Below are 19,836 nucleotides of genomic sequence, written 5' to 3'. Positions count from 1 at the left end.
TCTGTTAATTAAGTGTTAATTATATCAGTATAGCTAACCTCGGGCCATGGCTTCACGTCATCCACCCAGTCTTTAAACTTTGACGTGTGAAGCACCGTGAAAAGACGGTCATTGCGACACAGTAAAGTGTCAGCACTATGGAGCCATATGCATTTTTTAAAAAACATTTTCACAATTTTAACGGCACATTATCAGTTAGGAACATGCGCTAATTTGACTGTAAATACCGGAGACCAGAAACGTAAAGTCGGCTTCCGGTGTGAGCCAGGCGAGAATTCCATGTTCAGGAAAAAGGTGGATTTCCTAACATGTTTCAAACTTCCCTTCCACACTTCTTAGACATTTCTTGCCACACTTGAAAGAATTGGGCTTGAAAGAATTTGTAGACCAAATCAAACTAAAAAACATCCCTGCCAGATTTACAAATGTTTTGTTAAAGCTTATTTTCTTTGTGCTTCATGTTTTTGTATTTTGCTAACTGCCAATCACCTGTGTAGTCTTTGATGTTCATGTAATGTTTATAATTAAGCGATTATTTTCATGCTCCTGAGGCACTGAGAGATTAAAGAGATTTGTAGTGGAAGGTTTTAATTTTTTCTTTTGCCAATTGTATTTACCAAACACATTCATGGCACAGCTGATTTGGATTTAGTGATGGCCACAGAACTGCATAAAAGCTAAAGCTCACAGAGCACTGAAAACAATCACCTCCTAAACATAGTGTGTGCTAAATCTTCCAGTAATGAAGCTCAGCCATTGCAGCGCATAGACCATCACCTACCATAGACACACAACTCTTCCTTGTTTTGAACAGTAGCATTTTTTATTTTTTTTTGCCCCATTTGAGTAGAGTGCTGCAGGGACGACGGATTTTTATAGATCAACCCGGAACTTAGCATCACCCTGGTTCCCTCGACAAAATGCCAGTAGTATTTTTCCATTGGCTTTTGGATTGTTGCAGAAAATAAACCAACAAAACTTTATAATTCTTACACATTTTGTTCATTAAGATAATCTTCACAAATGAGCACCACTTAGCCTAAATACAAATCGCCAGAAGTAAAACACTGAAGTTATGATTTAAATTAACTATACCACGGTGACTGCAACTAAGCTTCTGACATCTCTTTTAATCTTTATTTAAAAAATACTATAAATTGATAAATCTACAAGCTAGAATAGTTTGCAAGAGCGCAAGTATAAACACAATGAGGCTGTAGTAGATGAGTTTTCCTGTTCGACGTGATGACGTTTAACGTCCCTGACAACCTCTGTAGTCCCATTTAGCCACTTGTTAGCAATGGGCTTTTTCAAGACAAGTTAAAAGGTTTAAAAAGCATAAGTGGGGTATTACTGATGTATTTTATGTTGTAGAATAAAGCATGAAAATATCTTGAGCTTGTGTATATATCACAGACCTTATTTCAGGCATATAACCAAAAACCTATTGACTTCGGGACGATGGTACCGGAAATGCTAAAATGCTAACTCATTTCCGGGTTTAGAACTCATTCCTGCAGCACTTTACGGATAGCCATCTCTGGATTGGTTTCTTTCAAGTTATTAACATGAAATGACTGAGTTTCACAAAAGTTTCATTAAATTTGTGTGTGCACTTGAAATAAATAACCGATTTTAACTTTAAACAGCGTAATCTCTATATAAAATTGCACTAATTACTGCAAATTATAGGATTTGAAGGCAATCAGTCATGGTTCACATTAGTGAAAGCTCTAATAGGATATGAAAATTTTTCTGATTTAACTGGATTTTTGTGAATTTTCATGAATACCACATTTCCCAAGTGCTCCTATGGAGCATTAACGAATAAATTTGTTTAAATCCATTTGATAAATAAGGCTCATTGACTCTTCCATGCCCTTTCCCATCCACAATGTTTCCCTCCACACGTCCCTACTCCCCTGCCATTTTCTGCCACACTTCCACATGTCTATCTCTCCGCACTTCCATCTTCAGCCTAATCAGTCTCGAGTAGCAGAACATTGCATTAATCGCTCTGCGTGACAGTTTCATTGGATCCAGACGCTCATGTGGGCACAGAGTGAAGGCTGATTGGATTGTTTCCCTTTGGAAAAGCTTGCGTGTGATCTCTTTTCACTTATCTGTGTACATAGAAGAACACAGTTTTATATTTTATTCTGTAGCCTAATGGATTTTAAAAGGATGACCTGGGAAATCATGGTAATGAATTCCATCTACACAGTTTACAGCCCTATCAATCACTTAATGCTGAGCCGGATTGTTGTTTTTTGTTTTGCAACATGCATTATGTAACATCTGGCTAATTGTGGTGCAGTATGTAAATAACAATCAGTATCTCATAGAAGATCATTGCTTCAGAGTTTCTCGCCATTACTTCTAGATGCGTCCAGTGATTGCTGGACTCCCACAACGTATGGGAAACCCAAGTGCTTTATGTACTTCAAATCAGAATCTAGTTTAATTCCTGCTGATATTCAAGCCATGAATGATACATATAATGGGCTCAAGTGAGTGTTTGTGATAAGTGCATACTAAATGACTGTCTCTATGCTCATTTTTAAAAGCAGCAGCTCCCAGCTCAGTCCAGTAAAGCTCAGTCTTCTCCGTTCGCCATCGGCTCAAGCCACAGCTACCAGGCCGACCCGTCCTCTTACAGCCCGCTGTCCAGCCCAGCGACGTCCTCCCCCAGCGGCAATGCCTACTCCAGTCTGACCAATCGCAGCACTGCATTCGGTAAGACCTTCAACCTTACTCCATTAGAAACAACTGTGAAAATCTCATTTGCACATTTTCTCCTCCCTAAACGGAGTCAATCAGCCAAGACATGTGGTGTCCAATGTTTGTTTTTACGTTTTTTTGTTTTGCACAAGGCTAATGTAGTTAAGTATAACATAGTTAAGTCTCACACTCAAACTCTTATCCTAAAAATACATGATCAAATCTTCATATACTTTCTTGAAACAGCAGGGAAAGTCTATACTTAAGAGGTTTTCGCAATTTGCTGCGATTGGGTAAATCTGAGCGTGGTGTTCCCGTCAACCACCCTCCGCGTTTGTTCCCAGCAACAGCCGCTTCCTCAAACCAACCTCCCACATTTTCAGAGAAGACCATATTTAGTTAAACCAATACCCAAGACTGAGACAAGTCCTAGTACAAATGGCAAAAAAGTCCAAGTCAATACAGAAAACACCTCAAGACCAGACTCATGTCCTAAAGTCTTAACAGAGTGTTGTGTCCGATTATAAGAAAAGAAACAAGGACTCAACATTTTGGTGTTATGCTGTGTAAAAGAGCTTCAACAAGTGTGTTAGGAATATAGGGCAATTTCAGGTGTTGATTTCCTGTAATGACGTAACCGATGGTGACTTGAAGCCCACGTATGAATGGGTCCAGTTTTCGAGGCTTGTATCGTAGATTTTATTCTCTATGTACAAGCAATATGAAAGCCCCATTTACAGGACATTTAAAGCAACACTTCCATTGTCCAGTTGAAGCACACTATTTTTTTTGTAGATTTTAAGATTCTAGGCATGATACAACACAGCTTATTATTTATAGTTCATGTCTAGGCTATTACAATAACATAATATACTTTTCAGGAATTCCTTGATTTGACCAGGCTTGTTTTCCGAGACATGCGTTGCTGTCTTCTAAAAACAATTTTCACCACAAGAGGCCTCTAGTAGGCATTTGAAACCTCGAGAAATGAATCATTTTATAGCATAGTTGTCTTTAAAAAAAATGTCAACACTTCACGAAGCATCGTCTCACGAACACTACCGGAAATACAAAGCAAAGGTCAAAAAAAAAAGAAGAAGAAGAAGAAGAAGAAGAAGAGTGATAAATGAAACTAGAAGTGCTCAGCAATGTAGGCTAGGATTAGCAGACAAGACTTGGCACTTTAATAGTGTAATGCTGACACGTTCTCGACTGAAGAATCATATCACTCCATGCACTTAAATCACTTCACTGGTTACCTGTGTCTCACGGAGTTGATTTTAAAATCTTTTTTTTTTTTTTATGTCTTCATGGTAGTGCTCCTACATACCTTTGTAATATGATTATTAAATATACTCCTGCTAGATCACTTGGTCAGCCAACAGCAACCTGCTGGTTGTATCCAAAACGCAGCTGAGAAGCACAGAGTCGGCCTTTAGTCACAATGGGCTTAAACTGTGGAACTTTCTACGTGCAGTTGATTCAATTAGCACTTTTAAAAAGTATCTTAAAGTGCATTTATTCACTGGGGCCTTTCATTTGAACTTGATTTTATTTGTATTCTTTTATTTTTATTTTATTTTTATTTCTATTTCTTTTTGCTTTTTGCCTTTTTTTTTAAAATCTATTCTTACTACTGAATCAGAACACAGGTGAGATTGAGCAGCTTGGACAGGAGAAGTGTGTGGCACATTTACATTTGGAGAACATAACTCCCAGCTTTCTGGTATAATTGTGGCTTCAACTTTGGGAAGCGGGGAGTAGCAGGCCAGGTCTGTGTGATATTAGTGGGGCAGTGGTGGCTTGGCAGTTAAGGCTCTGGGTTACTGATCGGAAGGTCGGGGGTTGAAGCCCCAGCGCTACCAAGCTGCCACTCTGCCTCTGTGCTCCAGGGGTGCTGTATCATGGCTGACCCTGCACTCTGACCCCAGTTTCCTGACATGTTGGGGTATGCGAAGAAAAGAATTTCACAGTGCTGTAATGTATATGTGATCAATAAAGACTCATTACCATCAGAACTCGATACTGTAGAACTGAATGCGGTTCAACGCAAATCAGCTTGGAGGATATTTTGGGCGAAATAAACTTCCATTACTTGTTAGCTACAATAGCTCCACTGCAAAATATATATTTTTAAAATGTTGGACACCAAACATGTCATGGCTGATTGACTATTATTGGATGAAGTGTAAAATGATATAAATGTAATTTTTTCACTTAACTCTTATTAAATTAAGTCTCGCTGCTACCACTCCTAAGTTCAGTTTCCTATAACAGCATAGTCATAGTTTTTTATTCTTCTTAAACTGCAGCATTTTGCCCTTGATTACAATTTTTTAATTTATTAATGAACACGTCATACTTGCTATCAGCTTATAGCTTCATTTAATGTTGTTAGTACCGGTCATCACTTAAATATTAGCAGCTATAAACAGTTGTTCCCTCATCTCCCTCTCTTTTTTTACTCTCAGAGTTAATATTTGTTAGGGATGCACCGAATGTTCGGCAACCGAAATTGTTGAAAAGGCCGAATAAGTGAAAAGGACGAATAAATTTGACCGAACAATGATGTGTTTGATGACGTGAGCAAATAGCCTAGCAACCAGAGTGAGCCGCGCGAATGTCACAACCTCCACTTCCGGCAGCGCACTCGGAGAGATGAAGGTGCGCGCGCATGCACGAGCTACGTGCACGAGTGGTCAGCGAGCGCATGCTCTTCGGATGTTGACAACTGTGACATTGTTTACTGTGGACACGTGCGTTTGTTTTGTTTCTGTTCTGGAGTATTCTGTCACATCGCGAGACGTAAGGGAGTAGAGTACGGAAGCAGGTAAAGACGTATTTATTTAAGGGCAGGCAGACAAATCCAAATCGTAATCCAAAAAACGAAGTCAAGACAGGCAAAGGGTCGGGCGATCGGCAAGCAGGCATAAACGGGGCAAAGCAGGAATCAGAGTCACGATCACAGAAAACAGGGTCAAAACACAAAACAAGAAACATGAACTAGTACTATGGACTGGGAGCGGAAAAACCAGCGGGGACTAAATGAACTTATCTATAGTTTAAACTAACTAAATCCATCAAGGATCATAACATTAACAACGTATCTAACTATGCTATATCTACTATAATACTCCGTGAGGTGTACAGGGACGCGAGCGGTATATATCCCCAATATAATCAGCCGTATAGAACCGAATAGAACCATTTTTTGCACTCGTGTCAATGCACTTTTTAATGCACTTTTTGTTGTAGGCTACAGTGTTGCATTCTTTCAGCAGTCAGTTATAGTCCTAACATAGGCTATTCAAGGGGCTCAAAGATGACCACATCAAAATATTTTTATTTTACTCATTTACTTATTTAAAGTTATATTGTGCCTTGTTGGTAGCCTATGCCTGCTGGAATGAAAAAAAAAGTTCAGTGTTAAATAAATATTTTGAAATTGTAGTTTTTAAATGGAAATAAATAAATGGAAAAAACGTGTTCGGTATTCGGCCTTCGGCCAAGTTTTTCATTATCTTCGGCTTCGGCCAAGAATTTTCATTTCGGTGCATCCCTAATATTTGTTTTAAAAAGCACGGCTTGTCATGTTGCTGAGAAACTTGAATAGTTCTCTGTCCTGAAGACCCTGCCATAGCATTAAAAAACTTGTTGATACTGACACTGCAGACTCCTTCTATAAATGTTAAATGAATGTCTCCTTACAGAACACGTCACGGTATGAGCATCCATCAAATCAGCCTGTGTGTATTAGCAGTTACTATAGAAACGATAACATATTAGAAAGAGTGCATTAATATAAACCTGTGACTTGAATTGCAGCCAGTATTATTGTCAGAGTTGCTGAAAAAGAAACTTTTAATACCTTCGGCCCGATCAGAATTCTGTGGTACAAGTTCAGCTGATTAATGTGTTAATTATTTCCCCATTTATAGACGATACATTTTCGCCCTCCTGTGTCATTAGAAACTAAATGGCTTAATGATTTTCTTATATTACATTAGTGGCGTTATTAGAGTAATGCTGTAAGACTAATGAACAGGATCCTACTTCTTAGAGTAAAACAGAAGCTCGGATCATATTTTCTCTTTTCATATCCTAAAATATGCAGTTGGGTAAACTACAGTGAACTAATCCCAGATCAGGACTCTTAACTCAGAGCAGCTTTCCTCATACGGTCGCCATTCTCGTGCCGAGTGCAGGTTTAGCAGATGCATTCCGTGTGTGTGTGTGCGTGTGTGTGTGTGGAGAAGCCGATTAAGGATTACTGCACCGCTGGGAGATGAACACTCTCGCAAACCTGCTCTCAAGCTATCAGAGCTATCAAGCTGTCTGTTACACGCAGCCTCATTTACAAGCTGGAGCCATGAGCACACTTTCCGTGTCATCCGAGTAACGGATAGCCAGTCTGCACGTTAAACTCTAAACCAGAGACATCTCTGAAATGTGTCAATCTTTTGTGCAAAATGTTGGCTTTAGTAGTTTATTTGTATATTCTGATGCTTGAAATATCTGGAAGAGTTTATTCTCCACATGCTGGATCTGGTAAAATTAAATTGCTCAAAACATAGCAGTTGGTGATTGAGTGCTGAATGATTGGTGTATTTTTATGTGCTCAGAAATTCATATTGGGAGATGGAAATTAATGGTGAATGTCATTGAGTGAATATATCATAGAGGCATGCTCAAATTGAAGGGGATAGGATGGGATACACTATATGGATAAAAGTATGTGGACATCTGACCATCACACCCATATGTGGGTCTTTTCCAAACTGTTGCCACAAAGTTGGAAGCCTATAATTGTAAAGGATGTCTTTGGATGCTATAACATGATTTTCCTTCACTGGAACTTATGCCACAATGCCCCTGTGCACGAAGCGAGCTCCATGAAGACATCGTTTGCCAAGGTTGGAGTAGAAGAACTCGACTGAAATGCACAGATCCCCATAACCATGCTCCAAAATCTAGACTTTCCAGAAGAGTGAAGGTTGTTATAAGAGCTAAGGGAACTAAATCTGGAATAGGATGTTCAAAATGTACATGCCAGTGTGATGGCCAGTTATCCACAAACCACTGGCCATATAGTGTCAAAAGATGACCATCACTTTGTTGTAAATCTTCTTTCTTGTTTGTCCATCGACTTTGTATTCGTGTGGATGAATCAAGATTGCTCCATGCCAAAACAACAAAGAATATTGCTTGTGAGACAGTGGCAACCCTGAAGCAGTGGCGTGTTTACGCAGTGGTTTTAATCCTTTACAAAAACAAAGACAAACACTGCATGTCTGCAAAAAATGTTTGGGGTTTTTTTAAAAAGGAAAAATCTGGTCAAATCAGCACTAGTAAAAGTTATAGGTGGGTATTTTACCCAAGCCACTATAATACACACATCAAGAAATCATCAATAATACTATGTATGAGATATGTAAGGAATAAAACATGATAGGAGGGTTCGATCCCACGCCCAAATTGATTGTTTTCCCATGGCAGCACACCCCCGAATTCCTTATTCCTCTTATACCACAGCAGTTGTCCATTGATTAATTATTCTGTTTTTATTTAAGGTAAAACATGCTTTTTATCCAATTATAGTTACATTTAATGTTGTGGGACATCCATGAAAAAAGTTAGTTCCTGTTATAACTTACATTATTGTGTGGTTCCCTTACTTTAATTAATGAAATTAATGTGACAATAATGTAGCTCATTAGCAAGAAACCCTGAAACGCACTGTTATCCATTCTGAAGACTTTCACCCCTCACTGGTACAAAAAATACTAAATAAACACACACATATATATATATATATATATATATATATATATATATATATATATATATATATATATATCAATTTTTGTTAAATAAGAACTCACTTTTATTCTGTTTATTATTAGACTTTTATATTTATGATTAGGTGGACCCTGTCCACGGTGTACCCCACCTTGTGCCCGATGCTCCCTGGGATTGGCTCCAGGTTTCCCCTTGACCCTGAAGAAGGAGTAAGCGGTAGAACATGGATGGATTTATGATTATGTGGAGCACCATCCTTGCAAGTCCCTGTCAATTAGTCGTTACTATAAAAACAATAATAAATTCGAATGATCGCATTAATATAAACCCGTGATTAAAATCACAGCTGTCTCTAGAAAATGAATCAACACCTTCTGACCCATCAGACTTGAGACTTCTGTATTGTTGAGGTATACACATTTACAGCCGTCGACATTTCAATACAGTACAATTAAAAGCTGTTTTGATGCATTGTAGTGCAAAACAATGGGATTCTGTATTGCCCAAGAAAAAAAAATCAGTGGAAGACTAGACCTCATTCACCAAGACTGATGGGCAGTCTGGCATTCAAACTTTCCGAACTTGCTTCCCAAAGCTACGACAAATTGAATGAGAAAACGATGTTAGTGAGAGGTTAGCCTTATCAGATCAGCTGCCGAGCTGGTGGGATGAAATTCTGCTGTAGAGCATTGCTGCTTCTCAGTGCTTTGAGTGAAAGAGACAGTTTGTTTCCTCTGAAACTAGAGATATCGAGCCCCAACTTCAACCATTTCCCTCTGTTATCAAACTGCCTCGCAAATTGAAAGGACAGATAGTATGCCCTGCTGATGGATGCATTTGCTCCTTCTGTCGTATTGTATACAGATCAGAGAGCTACTATCTTTATCAATGACATAGAGTGATAGGTTTTTAAATCTTTTAGCTTTGGTAGGTTGCACCAATTAATCAGAAAACCGCAGGTGTGTTTTATCAGCAGTAGTCTGTGCATCACGGTTAAGTTTCTTATTATTACCAGAAGGACGGTCATCTGACAGTGTGGTTTGTCTGAAAATTCTACGGCTTGTCTGAAAATTCTGTCTCAACACCTCAATATACACTATATGGCCAAAAGTATGTGCACACCTGACCACCACAACTATATTAGTTTTTTGGACATCCTATTCCAAAACCATGGGGAGTTATATGGAGTGATTCCCTGTTTCAGACATAACAGCCTCCATCCTTCTGGGAAGGCTTCCTACAAGATTTTGGAGTGTGTCCATGGGAATTGGAATTCAGTCCAAAGAGCATTTGTGAGGTCAGGCATTGATGTAGGGTGAGAACGCCTGGCTGGAAGTCAGTGTCAGGGCTCTGTGCAGGCTTCTGGAGTTCCTCCATACCAAACTCGTCAAACCATGTTTATATGTGCACAGGGGCATTGTCATGTCAGCTCTGGGCAACTCCACTCAGTCAGATTGAATGGTGATGGTTTACCACTTTGTGGCTAGACTCTTCCATTTGACCGTGGCAGAACTAGTAGGGCAGAAACTTCCAAACTGAAGGTGATATCCTATGACAGTGCCTGAGCTCGTCAGTAGCCATGAACCATTCTGCTGAACTCAATGGTTAGGAGGGGCGTCTGCATACTTTTGGCAATATAGTGTATTTCTAAAAGTATTACACTAAGGAGATGTGCTGTTCGGGTTTAGGTCTATGAACAACGTTTCTTTTCCTCCTCACTCGTTGCCTGTGGCTGAAAACACTCCACCTTCAGCCATTAATTAGCACATCCATTTAATAATATACGTTCAAGGGTGGTATTTATATTCCGCTTTGATTTGAATTGTGTCTGACTCCTTGAACGCCCAGAGGCCTTCACCCACTCTGCGGAAATGAGCCTAGCCATGTCCAGATAATTCCCTTTTAATGTGTTTGTCATAAAAAGAAATGGAGCATTGCTCGCGCTCTCCACACACAGCGGGGCTCCGAGCACACTGCGGGAGAGCGAGGCGATGCAGGGAAGGGAGGACCAAATTGAAACGTTACCCTTTTCTCTGGTGGGATTAAAGGAAGGGATTTTGTTCTGCCCAGCTGAGTTATTAATTTGCATTGTTCTAAATTTTCCCATTTCTTTTGCTGTTGTTGCATTAATACAAATATTGTAATGTCTCTCGTGTTTGTATTATTCTGTCAGGGTCAGAGAGGTAATACAGAGGAAAGTCTCCTGTCAAAGTGGGTTTGTGCTCCTGTGAAAGCGAGTGAATAGAGGATGAATCTCTGCATAGATGAATGGAACAGCTATATACAGTTCAGAAGTGTGAATAAAAATACATTAGAATTTGAATTACTTAAGAGATTGAATATACCAGTGCATTGGAATATTAATGCACCTTTCATTTTACGTGTCCACAAACACAATGAACATTAGTACCAATACAATTTGTAACGCATAAACCACGAGATGAAAAGAAAATCGGGATGCGAAACCCTCGCGAACTTTAATGTTGCACATTCGTTTTTCACTCATTGCTTGGTGTAGTTTTCATGTCTGATATTTTAGCTCGGTTTTAGATTTATGTTGGATCCATATAACAATCCACAGCAGTCCAATTTTCAACTCATTTTCACTCAGGAATAATTTTTTTTTTTTTTATAAATAAATAATAATTTCTTTCTCTTTTAACACGGAGATAGACCGAATACAAAATGGTTTCTTACACAGGGTAGGCTTCATCACATATGCTATATATATACCATAGAAGCACTGCACATCTTACAGAGGCGCCAACATGTGCATATAGCATTTATTATATATCAGACACCTGAACAAAAAGCAACCGTCAGATCAGAATTCACCCAGTGCAAAAGCCATTTGACTAAAAAGGAAAGGACGCAGAACATGGAAAACCCACGTTTACATCTGGTAGCAGTTACTTTTGGTGTACGCCAACTTTATCTGGGTGGATTCATAAACATCGGAGCCAAGAGAAAACAAGTGGGTGGGACTTTGAACCCTTTGGACAGTTAAAAAATAATTCTTACTGTTCCTTTAGAGCACATGTGGAAAAAAGAAACCATCCATCTTGTCCACTGACGTGCTAGGATTGAATATTTTTTGGTAAAATTCTGTTTTTCCTCCCTGCTCACTAGGATTTTTGTTAGCCATGTTGGCTCTTCTGCATCCATATCCAATGTTCATATCCAGTAGATCCATTACAAATTCAACCACAAATAAGAAGAGTGATATTTGGTAATTCATAACTACTTTCATGTTCAGTTTTTCGATATAATTATACCACAGCGCTGTTGAATGCTCAAACCTCAGATTGGTAATGTCTGTTCTGATAGATTATCATTTCTCTCACAGGGATTATCAGAGGCTGGTGAGGAAACAACTGTTTATAGCTGCTACAGTGATAATGGATCACATCATACCACCTTGTTGTTGGTTATTTTCCTACAAGACGATGCCCTGTTGTGTTTTGTTCGTAATACAGAAAGTTTCTATATACTTAAAATTGAAAATTAAGTATTGATGTGCTTTTATTCACAACGCACTGACAAGGGTCATTTAGCAAAAGTACCAACTTACATGAAATGACAAAAAGTATATTCTTTTTTTTTTCATCTACAAATGTAAGGGTAATGAAAAATTTTAATAGCATTTGAACAGTGAAATTTGTTCTGACAGTTCTAATACACTTTCATGCCTTTGTGATGAGAGTGGACAGATTTTGACCATATGGGTGATTTTCCACTTTCTATCTTCTTGCTCACACACACACATTCACACACACATACACACAAACACTTATCTCTGTGAGTGGAATTGAAAGATGGAGATAGATGGTTGAGGCAGATGGGGAGTGAAGAGAGGCACTGAGAGTGAGCTGCTGAATGATGAACGAGAAGAACAAGAGAGAGAGAGTTACGAGAGGGCGCATCCGCAAGCCTTCAGTGAGCGTTACCGCAGTAAGGAAATGAGGACCTCACTTGACCTCACGTCAGTCATTCATCAGAGGGGGGACCATGTGAAACGGCCTACAGGCTCGAACCCACACTGAGCCCGGGTCTTCACGCTCCATCACTTTTCCTCTGTCTCCCAGCAGCCTCAGGCCTCAAACATGAAGTAGGAGATGATGTACGTGATTAAATGATCATGTCAGCTCGAGACAAACGGCCTTGACTAGTGAGGAAGAGAAAAAGCATGCTCATTACATTCTACCAAGGAAGAAAAAGAGGACAGTAGAGATATCACAGTAAATGTAATACGGCTTCAGGGATTCAAGTGTATTGAGAGACTGCTTCATTCATTTTAAGAAAGTATTGAGAAAGTTGGATTAGCAACTGAATGGATTTACGGAACTCTGTTTGTCTCGCTTTCTCACTCGCTATCAGTCTCAGTGAAGGAGGCGTGGCTTCTGTGTCTGTCAGAAAGGAGGTGTGGTCTATGTATCTATGCATTTCAGTGAAGGAAGGAGGTGTGGTCTATGTATCTGTTGTCTCAGTAGAGGAAGGAGGCGTGGTCTCTATCTGTGCATTGCAGTGAAGGAAGGAGGCGTGGTCTCTGTATCTGTGCATTCCAGTGAAGGAAGGTATGGTCTCTGCATCTGTCAGTCCCAGTGAGTGAAGGAGACATGGTTTCTGTATCTGTCAGTCTTAGTAAAGGTAGGAGGTATGGTCTCTGTATCTGTCAGTTTCTGTGAAGGAGTTTGTAAGTATAAATGTAAAAAAAATAATTACCTGTACCTCTCATACAGCAGACTGTAGATCACACATCATTGCACATTGTACTGTCTCGAAAGGAGACTATGGACGGAGACACAGTAGAATTTACTTATCAGCTGGATCAGGTGTGTTAGAGCAGGAAAATCACCAGGACTGAGAGTGTGAGGCTAGAGATCAAGTGCACAATTAAACATCATGTCATTTGGATGTGAACGTCTTTCCTGGTAGGGAAGAAAAGAAAGAAAGGAGGGGTATCCAGCATTTTGCTTTGAGTTAAGCAGAGACACTTAAACAGAAAAGACTTCATATTATCTTGACAATTTATATTAGATTGTAATATTGATCATTTCATTTGCTAAGGAGTATTGAGAGTAGTGAAATCACTGGGCTCCAGGCTCATGTACATGATTAAGAGTTAGAGTAAGGATGGTTGGTGATCTCAGTAGCATGTCAGCTCTGGTGTTATTTGTGTTCTCGCCTCCTCTTGCACAGTGTTAACTCATCATGCAATTATCAAGCCTGTCATCATCTGAGTCAGATATGTTTGAAAAAATGTTGTTCGGTCTGAGATGGAAAACTTGGCATATGGATTAAAGTAGGTGTGATAAAGTGATGTAAATGTATTTTTAAACAAATCATGACCTGGCAAGTATGTTCCAGTCTGTCCATGACCGTGTGTTTGGCTGGATTCGTTTCATGACTTCATCTTCTCTTGAAATTCATCAGAGTAACAGCACATAATGGAAAGACGAGTTTTGTTTGCATTTTATTTAGACTAATTGCTTTCAAAGGATTTGCTTAAAATGTTCCATTTGGCATCGAATGTCCAGCTAACCTGAATTTGTGTGTGTGTGTGTGTGTGTGTGTTTGTTATGCAGATGTTGCAGGTGAGGGCAGTCAGAGCGGCGCTCAGTTCCAGGGACGGCCGTCTGAGGTTTGGTCTCAGTGGCAGAGTCAGCATCACAGCCAGCAGAGCGGAGAGCAACACACACACACTCAGCCCAGCCAGTCTGAGGTGTTCCAGGTACTGTCACTCTTTCTCACACAAACAAATGCACATAGCGATACCAAAATGGATCACAGCATACTATTTCTACTTTCCCTCAGTTGTAATCAGTTTCGCAGTTGTAGTTAGTCTGTGGTTTGCTTATTTAGTGTTGCGCTGGAGATACGAGCAAGTACTCCTCGCTGCAGAGCAAAAAGTCCATGGGGCGGGGTCCAATCTAGCTCCTCCTACCTGAGAGGAGGAGACAACTCAGTGTGTTTCAGGCTGGATAAGTGTATTCTGTGTTGATTAAGATTAGGCTTGTTGGAGGAGTTGCACCAGGTCTAGCTCCACCCCCTGGACTTTGTACTCGTCTTGTTAGATGTGCCAACATTTTACAGTTTAGCCGTAACGATTTTTGACTCCTCGTTACAGCAATATGGGAGACACCTGAAAACTACGCCTTTGTCCTTTCTCAGATAAAGCAGCAGATTAAATTTGCCTGCCATGAAAGCCAATTTACTGAAAGGAAAGGACGCGGGATGGGAATTTGCTTCTAATAACGGTTATTTTTGCTTTATGCCAACATTTTTCAATGTGAACTTTGACCTGTGAATTCACAAAGAAATGTTTTCTTATGGTTGCTTAGCTCTATGGCATCTTTCTGTCTAATTTTTGAGACACTGAACACTGATACGTGTGATATGGCATATGTGTGATGATTTAAACCTGTAATTTGAACAGTGCTTAATTGGAGGCTATAAGCTTTGCTTACTCATTAGCTACATTAACCTTGCAGCTCCAGTGCAAATCCAAATAAGCAAACATTAGGCACCAAACGTTTCTTGGCTAATTGACGACTAATTTGTGTTAAGCAGGGAATTGTGTGTGGATTTTTTATTTTTTTTTGTAACAGATTAAAGAAGTGGATTCAGACGGTCTTTGTTTTGTTTTGTTTTTTTAGGACATGTTGCCTATGACAGGAGACCCCACGCAAGGAACAGCCAACTACAACATTGAAGATTTCGCCGATTTGGGCATGTTCCCTCCATTTTCTGAGTAACAGCAGACTAAATTGCTTTCTGGGAACTTTTTATTTTCTCTACTTTTCATGATCATTATCTCCATCATCATCAAGATCAATCACTAAAACTGATGGGAAAAGAAGCTTAATACTGTGTTTCACTGCCACACTGCATTTTGTGCATCTCTGTTCCCGGGCTCTAAAACAAACAAACAAACAACTTCCTGTAAAAGTACACAAAGAAAAGGTCATGTTTCTTTTTCAGTAAATCTATGAGCAATCTATCTTGTGTCTGATTATCTGGTACACACTAGACATGTGCCGATATTTTCCTTAGATAAATGCAGTGATATTTCTTAAATACATTTACAAATCCGTAATTATATTCACAAATCTGTAAGTGTAAATATAATGGCCAACTTTAGAACTGTAACTACGCAGTTTTACAGTGTTCACATTGCTATTACAAAGCTCAGTTACGTACTTACAATTTCAAGCTACATTTTCAAGTTAGTGGTTACACAGTCAAAGCAAAAATCGAGGGTCAGGATCAAGTGATGGCTAGAGATAACTGAAGGGGCGGAGCTAAGTGGATGCAGATAGTTGTGGGGGTGGAGCTAAGTGGATGCTGCAGATAGCTGTGGGGGCGGAGCTAAGTGGATGCTGCAGATAGCTGTGGGGACGGGCCTGAAACTAAACATTCTGTGAGCTATAGCTAGTGTGTAGTAAAGTTTAATTAATTACTTTCATGCACAATGACTTTTGACAGTAAATTACTCTATACAATAAGTAACTGTTATGGTTTTTAATGTTATCCTGTATTGTATTTTTGGGGGGTAAAATCTACTTCTATGTCTGTTTATTTCATTGGATGAAAAAGGAGCCTTAAATCCGGTCCGGTCCGTTTAACGCCCCAATGGCTGTCAACGAGTGTTCACACCCGGGCGTAAAACAAGTGGCGTCAAAGTGTCAATTTTTAACATCAAGGGGTTCGTTTTTGTTTTTGACGTGCCGCGCCAAAAACTGGTAGACCAATGAGATTCGCGCTTTTGTTCACGTGCCTGCAACCGCTGAACTTACGAAAAAGTACGAATTGATGGCAATCAAGTACAAAACTGTCTTACTGATGAAGAAGAAGCCGAAAAAGAAGATGCCAGCATCCACCATTTTAGTGAGAGTACATAAATGACAGACCCGAAATAAAATACTAATAACTCACTGCTAATAAATCCTTCTGCCTACACACATAAACAAGGTGTCCTCTAAAAGCACCAGATTCAAAAAGAAACACTTCCCATAAATATGTGAATGCTATTGCTGTGATTTTTATATAATTCAAATCATTACTTATTCAAATCATTACTTAAAGAGTATGCTGTTTAAAATGAGATCTTTACGGATTTAGATTTAAAGAAGTATTTGTTGCAGTGACCTAATCACCAAATACCTCACATTACATCACAAAAGTGCATACCTGCTTTAGCGTGTTCGCAAAAAGTGTGTGAACGGCTTAAAGACGTAAATACTGTCTCTCTTCTTCTTCTCAGTGATGAGCGGGTGTCAGAAACGGAAAGTTGAGCAGCGCCACCTCGTGTACCAATAAGCGCCATCTACTGTCAGGGAGTGAATTTGCACTTTCATTCACCACGTCGTCCGCATTTAACACCTGGGTGTGAACACAAAAATACACGTCGAAGAACGTCCCGGTGTGAACAGGACCTTTAAGTCATGATTTTGTGCTGTTGACACAGGAAGTCAAGCACAAGGTACAGTTGCCAAGTGCTCGCTGCTCATGTGAGAAGACTGTTACTAGGAAACCAGCTAATATAGACACCAGCTAATGGCTGAGGTTGACCATTTAGGAAAAAAAATACAAAACCATTGGGAGTGTTAAAAAAATTGTTGTCAGATGTGTTGGTTAATTACTGAGAATAAACACAAAAAGGCATCAATTTAGTTAGGTATTGACTACTAACTGTCATCAGTGACATCACAAGACTTGGTCGTTCATACGCAAGCATGAGCCAAGTGTAGGGATGCATCAATACAGTTTTTTTTTTCTTCAGACTGAGTATGAGTACAGTGTATTTTGGTACTCTTTGATACTGAGACCGATATGACAAAGCTTAAGTATTGTTCAATTCAATGATGGAGCATATTATTTAGCACTTCCTTGGTTTATATAGTGGCCATAAAAAGCACACACGTGTGTTCATGCACTTACACTACTGGGCTCATTCTTTATGAGGTTTGCACGTTGATTTTAATTGAAGGACTTTAGCTAGCTACAGTATTTACTTCAGATCGAGTAATGTTGCAGTGGCTAACAGCAGGTTTTGTTTCACTTTGGAAAAGCACTTTTGTATAGTAAGTAAAGTCCCTTTTTTTTTCATTGCGTCTGAATCTTTCGTCCTTAGTGAAGATAATGGCCAATTATCAAGAACATACTGGGTAAGAGCTGTTATGCTGCGTTCACCTTACCTCATAAGTTAGTCACATGCTTTTTGAGCTCAGCACATTCAACACACAAAGTGAGGGGAAAAAAACATGGATGCCTCCATGTTTGTCTTTTGTTAGCAACAAGCTAACCAGCTAACTATGATGAGTGATAACCCTAACTCTTTCCTCCTCGAACAGCGAATTTTATAGTCAACTTTAAGGATTTAAATGGATATATCTGTATGTCGATCGATCTGAAGCAAATACTTGTATACACGGCATATCTGTGTGGAGCCGTGTCGATTTGACATCACTCCATAAACCTGGAAGGAGCTCATAGTTGAGAAGACAACCCCAAGTTAACAATTAGAAATTTCATGTTTGGGGGGGGTTGGAGTTTTATTTTTAAGATGTTTTATCAGCTTACATGTATTGTCGGAAGATGCTGTGGTAGCTCCTTGATATTTTTGCAGAGCACAGTTTGTAGTCTGCTTTGCTTTGAATGGCATTGTTAATCCGGAAATACTTCCAGATCGCTGTCAGTTCATATTGTCTGTTTATTTGTGCGACAACATGCACCAGCCTTACGTCACGTAGCATCACATGGTATCTGTCTTTAATGTCAGATATTTTTTAAGAGTATGAGTAAGTGAGCATGGTATCAGACTGGTACCAGTATCACTACTGATGCATCCCTAGTCCAGTGGTTTAAAATCTTTCTATTTGGTGAATATAAAGAAGGACATTTACATTATTTGGCAGAAGTCCTTATCGGAGTAACTTACAATTTTCTCAGTTATACAACTGAGCAGTTGATGGTTAAGGGCCTTGCTCAGGGGCCCAGCAGTGGCAGGCTTGGAAGTGCTGGGACCTGAACTCACGACCTTCTGAGCTACCACTGCCCGGCATCTGAAGCTACCATCAAACATGGGGAAAATATTCAACCTTAGACAGGTCCTGTACATTTGCTGTCTTCTAGGGACAGTATTTATCTCTACAGTGCAAACGCCACCAAAAACAGCCTCCTCCCAATTGTAACTGTGTAATAATATAGTGCGAACAACACAGATGATCACAATATATATCACCCGCTCAGTTATCGGCACATGCCTAGTATACGAGACAGAAGGCTTAATGAGATGTCAGTATGAGAGTCTCTGCTGTAATATCATGTACAATAAGTATTTTCAGTGTTTCCTGTGATGAATTCTACACTGCACCAGCATTATGCTTAGTGTGGCATATATAGTCTATATGTAGTGATGTCCATAATATAGATGATCTAATAATAGTCGTAGATGGTTATGTAAACAAAGTGTTCCATTTTGAACGTCAAATTCAATGCTTTTATTTTTCCTTTCTTTTTTTTTTTGAACCTGTTAAACATTCAAGTGCTCTTCATCAGCAGCCTCAGTGCAGGAAATCAGCATTGCGTGTACAGCGTGTATCATAGTCTTCGTGGCTGAAGCGATTCTTTGTGACCTTTACTTTTTAAACTAACAGATATTTTATGGTTTCAATCTTTTACACAAAGAGTGTAACACAACTGAATGAAGGACTGATGTGGGGGAAAAAAAACCTTTTGCTAAATGAAAATTGGTGTTTTTATGTAAATACTGTGATTTTTACGTCTGTTCACATACACAGCTCCATGCGTGCTCGTGTAGGTTTTAATATCATTATGTGCAATGTTCGTGCGTATTTAACTCTCGGTATTTAGTTAGCCTGGTTATTGTACAACGAGTTTAGACTTGTATAAACTGTGTAAATGTGTCCCGTTCATTTTTGTGACAACAAATTGTGCTTGTGATAATAAATTCTCATTGACTATGTGGATTTCAATGACAGGCTCAAGAGTCTTCACTGGGTAGATTTGCCTCTGTGATGGATCTTGTGTTTCTCCACAAACATTTACATGCTTTTTAATGCACTTTTATCCAAAGTAACTTACTAATCAGACAGAATCCAAACCACTTGTTTGCATGCACCTGAAATCAAAATAGGTCTTTCGGAGCTTTTTGTACCTTAGTGTCTCTTAGCGTTATGGACACCAAATCTAGGAAAAATATTGTTGGAGACATATACATTTTAATTGAACACAATAGTTCTTCCAGGATAACAACTTAAAAAAAAAAAATTCATGACACCTTCCTGTACTCAT

The 19,836-nt window shown here is 39.3% G+C and overlaps 1 protein-coding gene across 4 annotated transcripts in view; it reads left to right on the top strand.

Moving 5' to 3' along the window:
• Nucleotides 1-19,517, top strand: part of arnt2 (aryl-hydrocarbon receptor nuclear translocator 2) — a 131,847-nt gene extending 112,330 nt beyond the window's left edge. For 2 of the 4 annotated variants that reach the window (XM_017478303.3, XM_017478301.3), the window contains 3 exons: nt 2,571-2,736; nt 14,106-14,251; nt 15,177-19,517. In XM_017478303.3, the coding sequence (XP_017333792.1) occupies nt 2,571-2,736; nt 14,106-14,251; nt 15,177-15,275 (411 nt within the window). In that variant the 3' untranslated portion in view covers nt 15,276-19,517. Of the gene's footprint in view, nt 1-2,567; nt 2,737-14,105; nt 14,252-15,176 lie in introns of all 4 variants that reach the window. The other 2 variants (XM_017478302.3, XM_017478300.3) reach the window with 1 other exon arrangement.
• The last annotated feature ends 319 nt before the right edge of the window (nt 19,518-19,836 follow it).

The sequence above is a fragment of the Ictalurus punctatus genome, chromosome 10, assembly GCF_001660625.3.
Source record: "Ictalurus punctatus breed USDA103 chromosome 10, Coco_2.0, whole genome shotgun sequence".
Lineage (NCBI taxonomy): Eukaryota > Metazoa > Chordata > Actinopteri > Siluriformes > Ictaluridae > Ictalurus > Ictalurus punctatus.
This window is presented reverse-complemented; position numbering and strand designations above follow the sequence as displayed.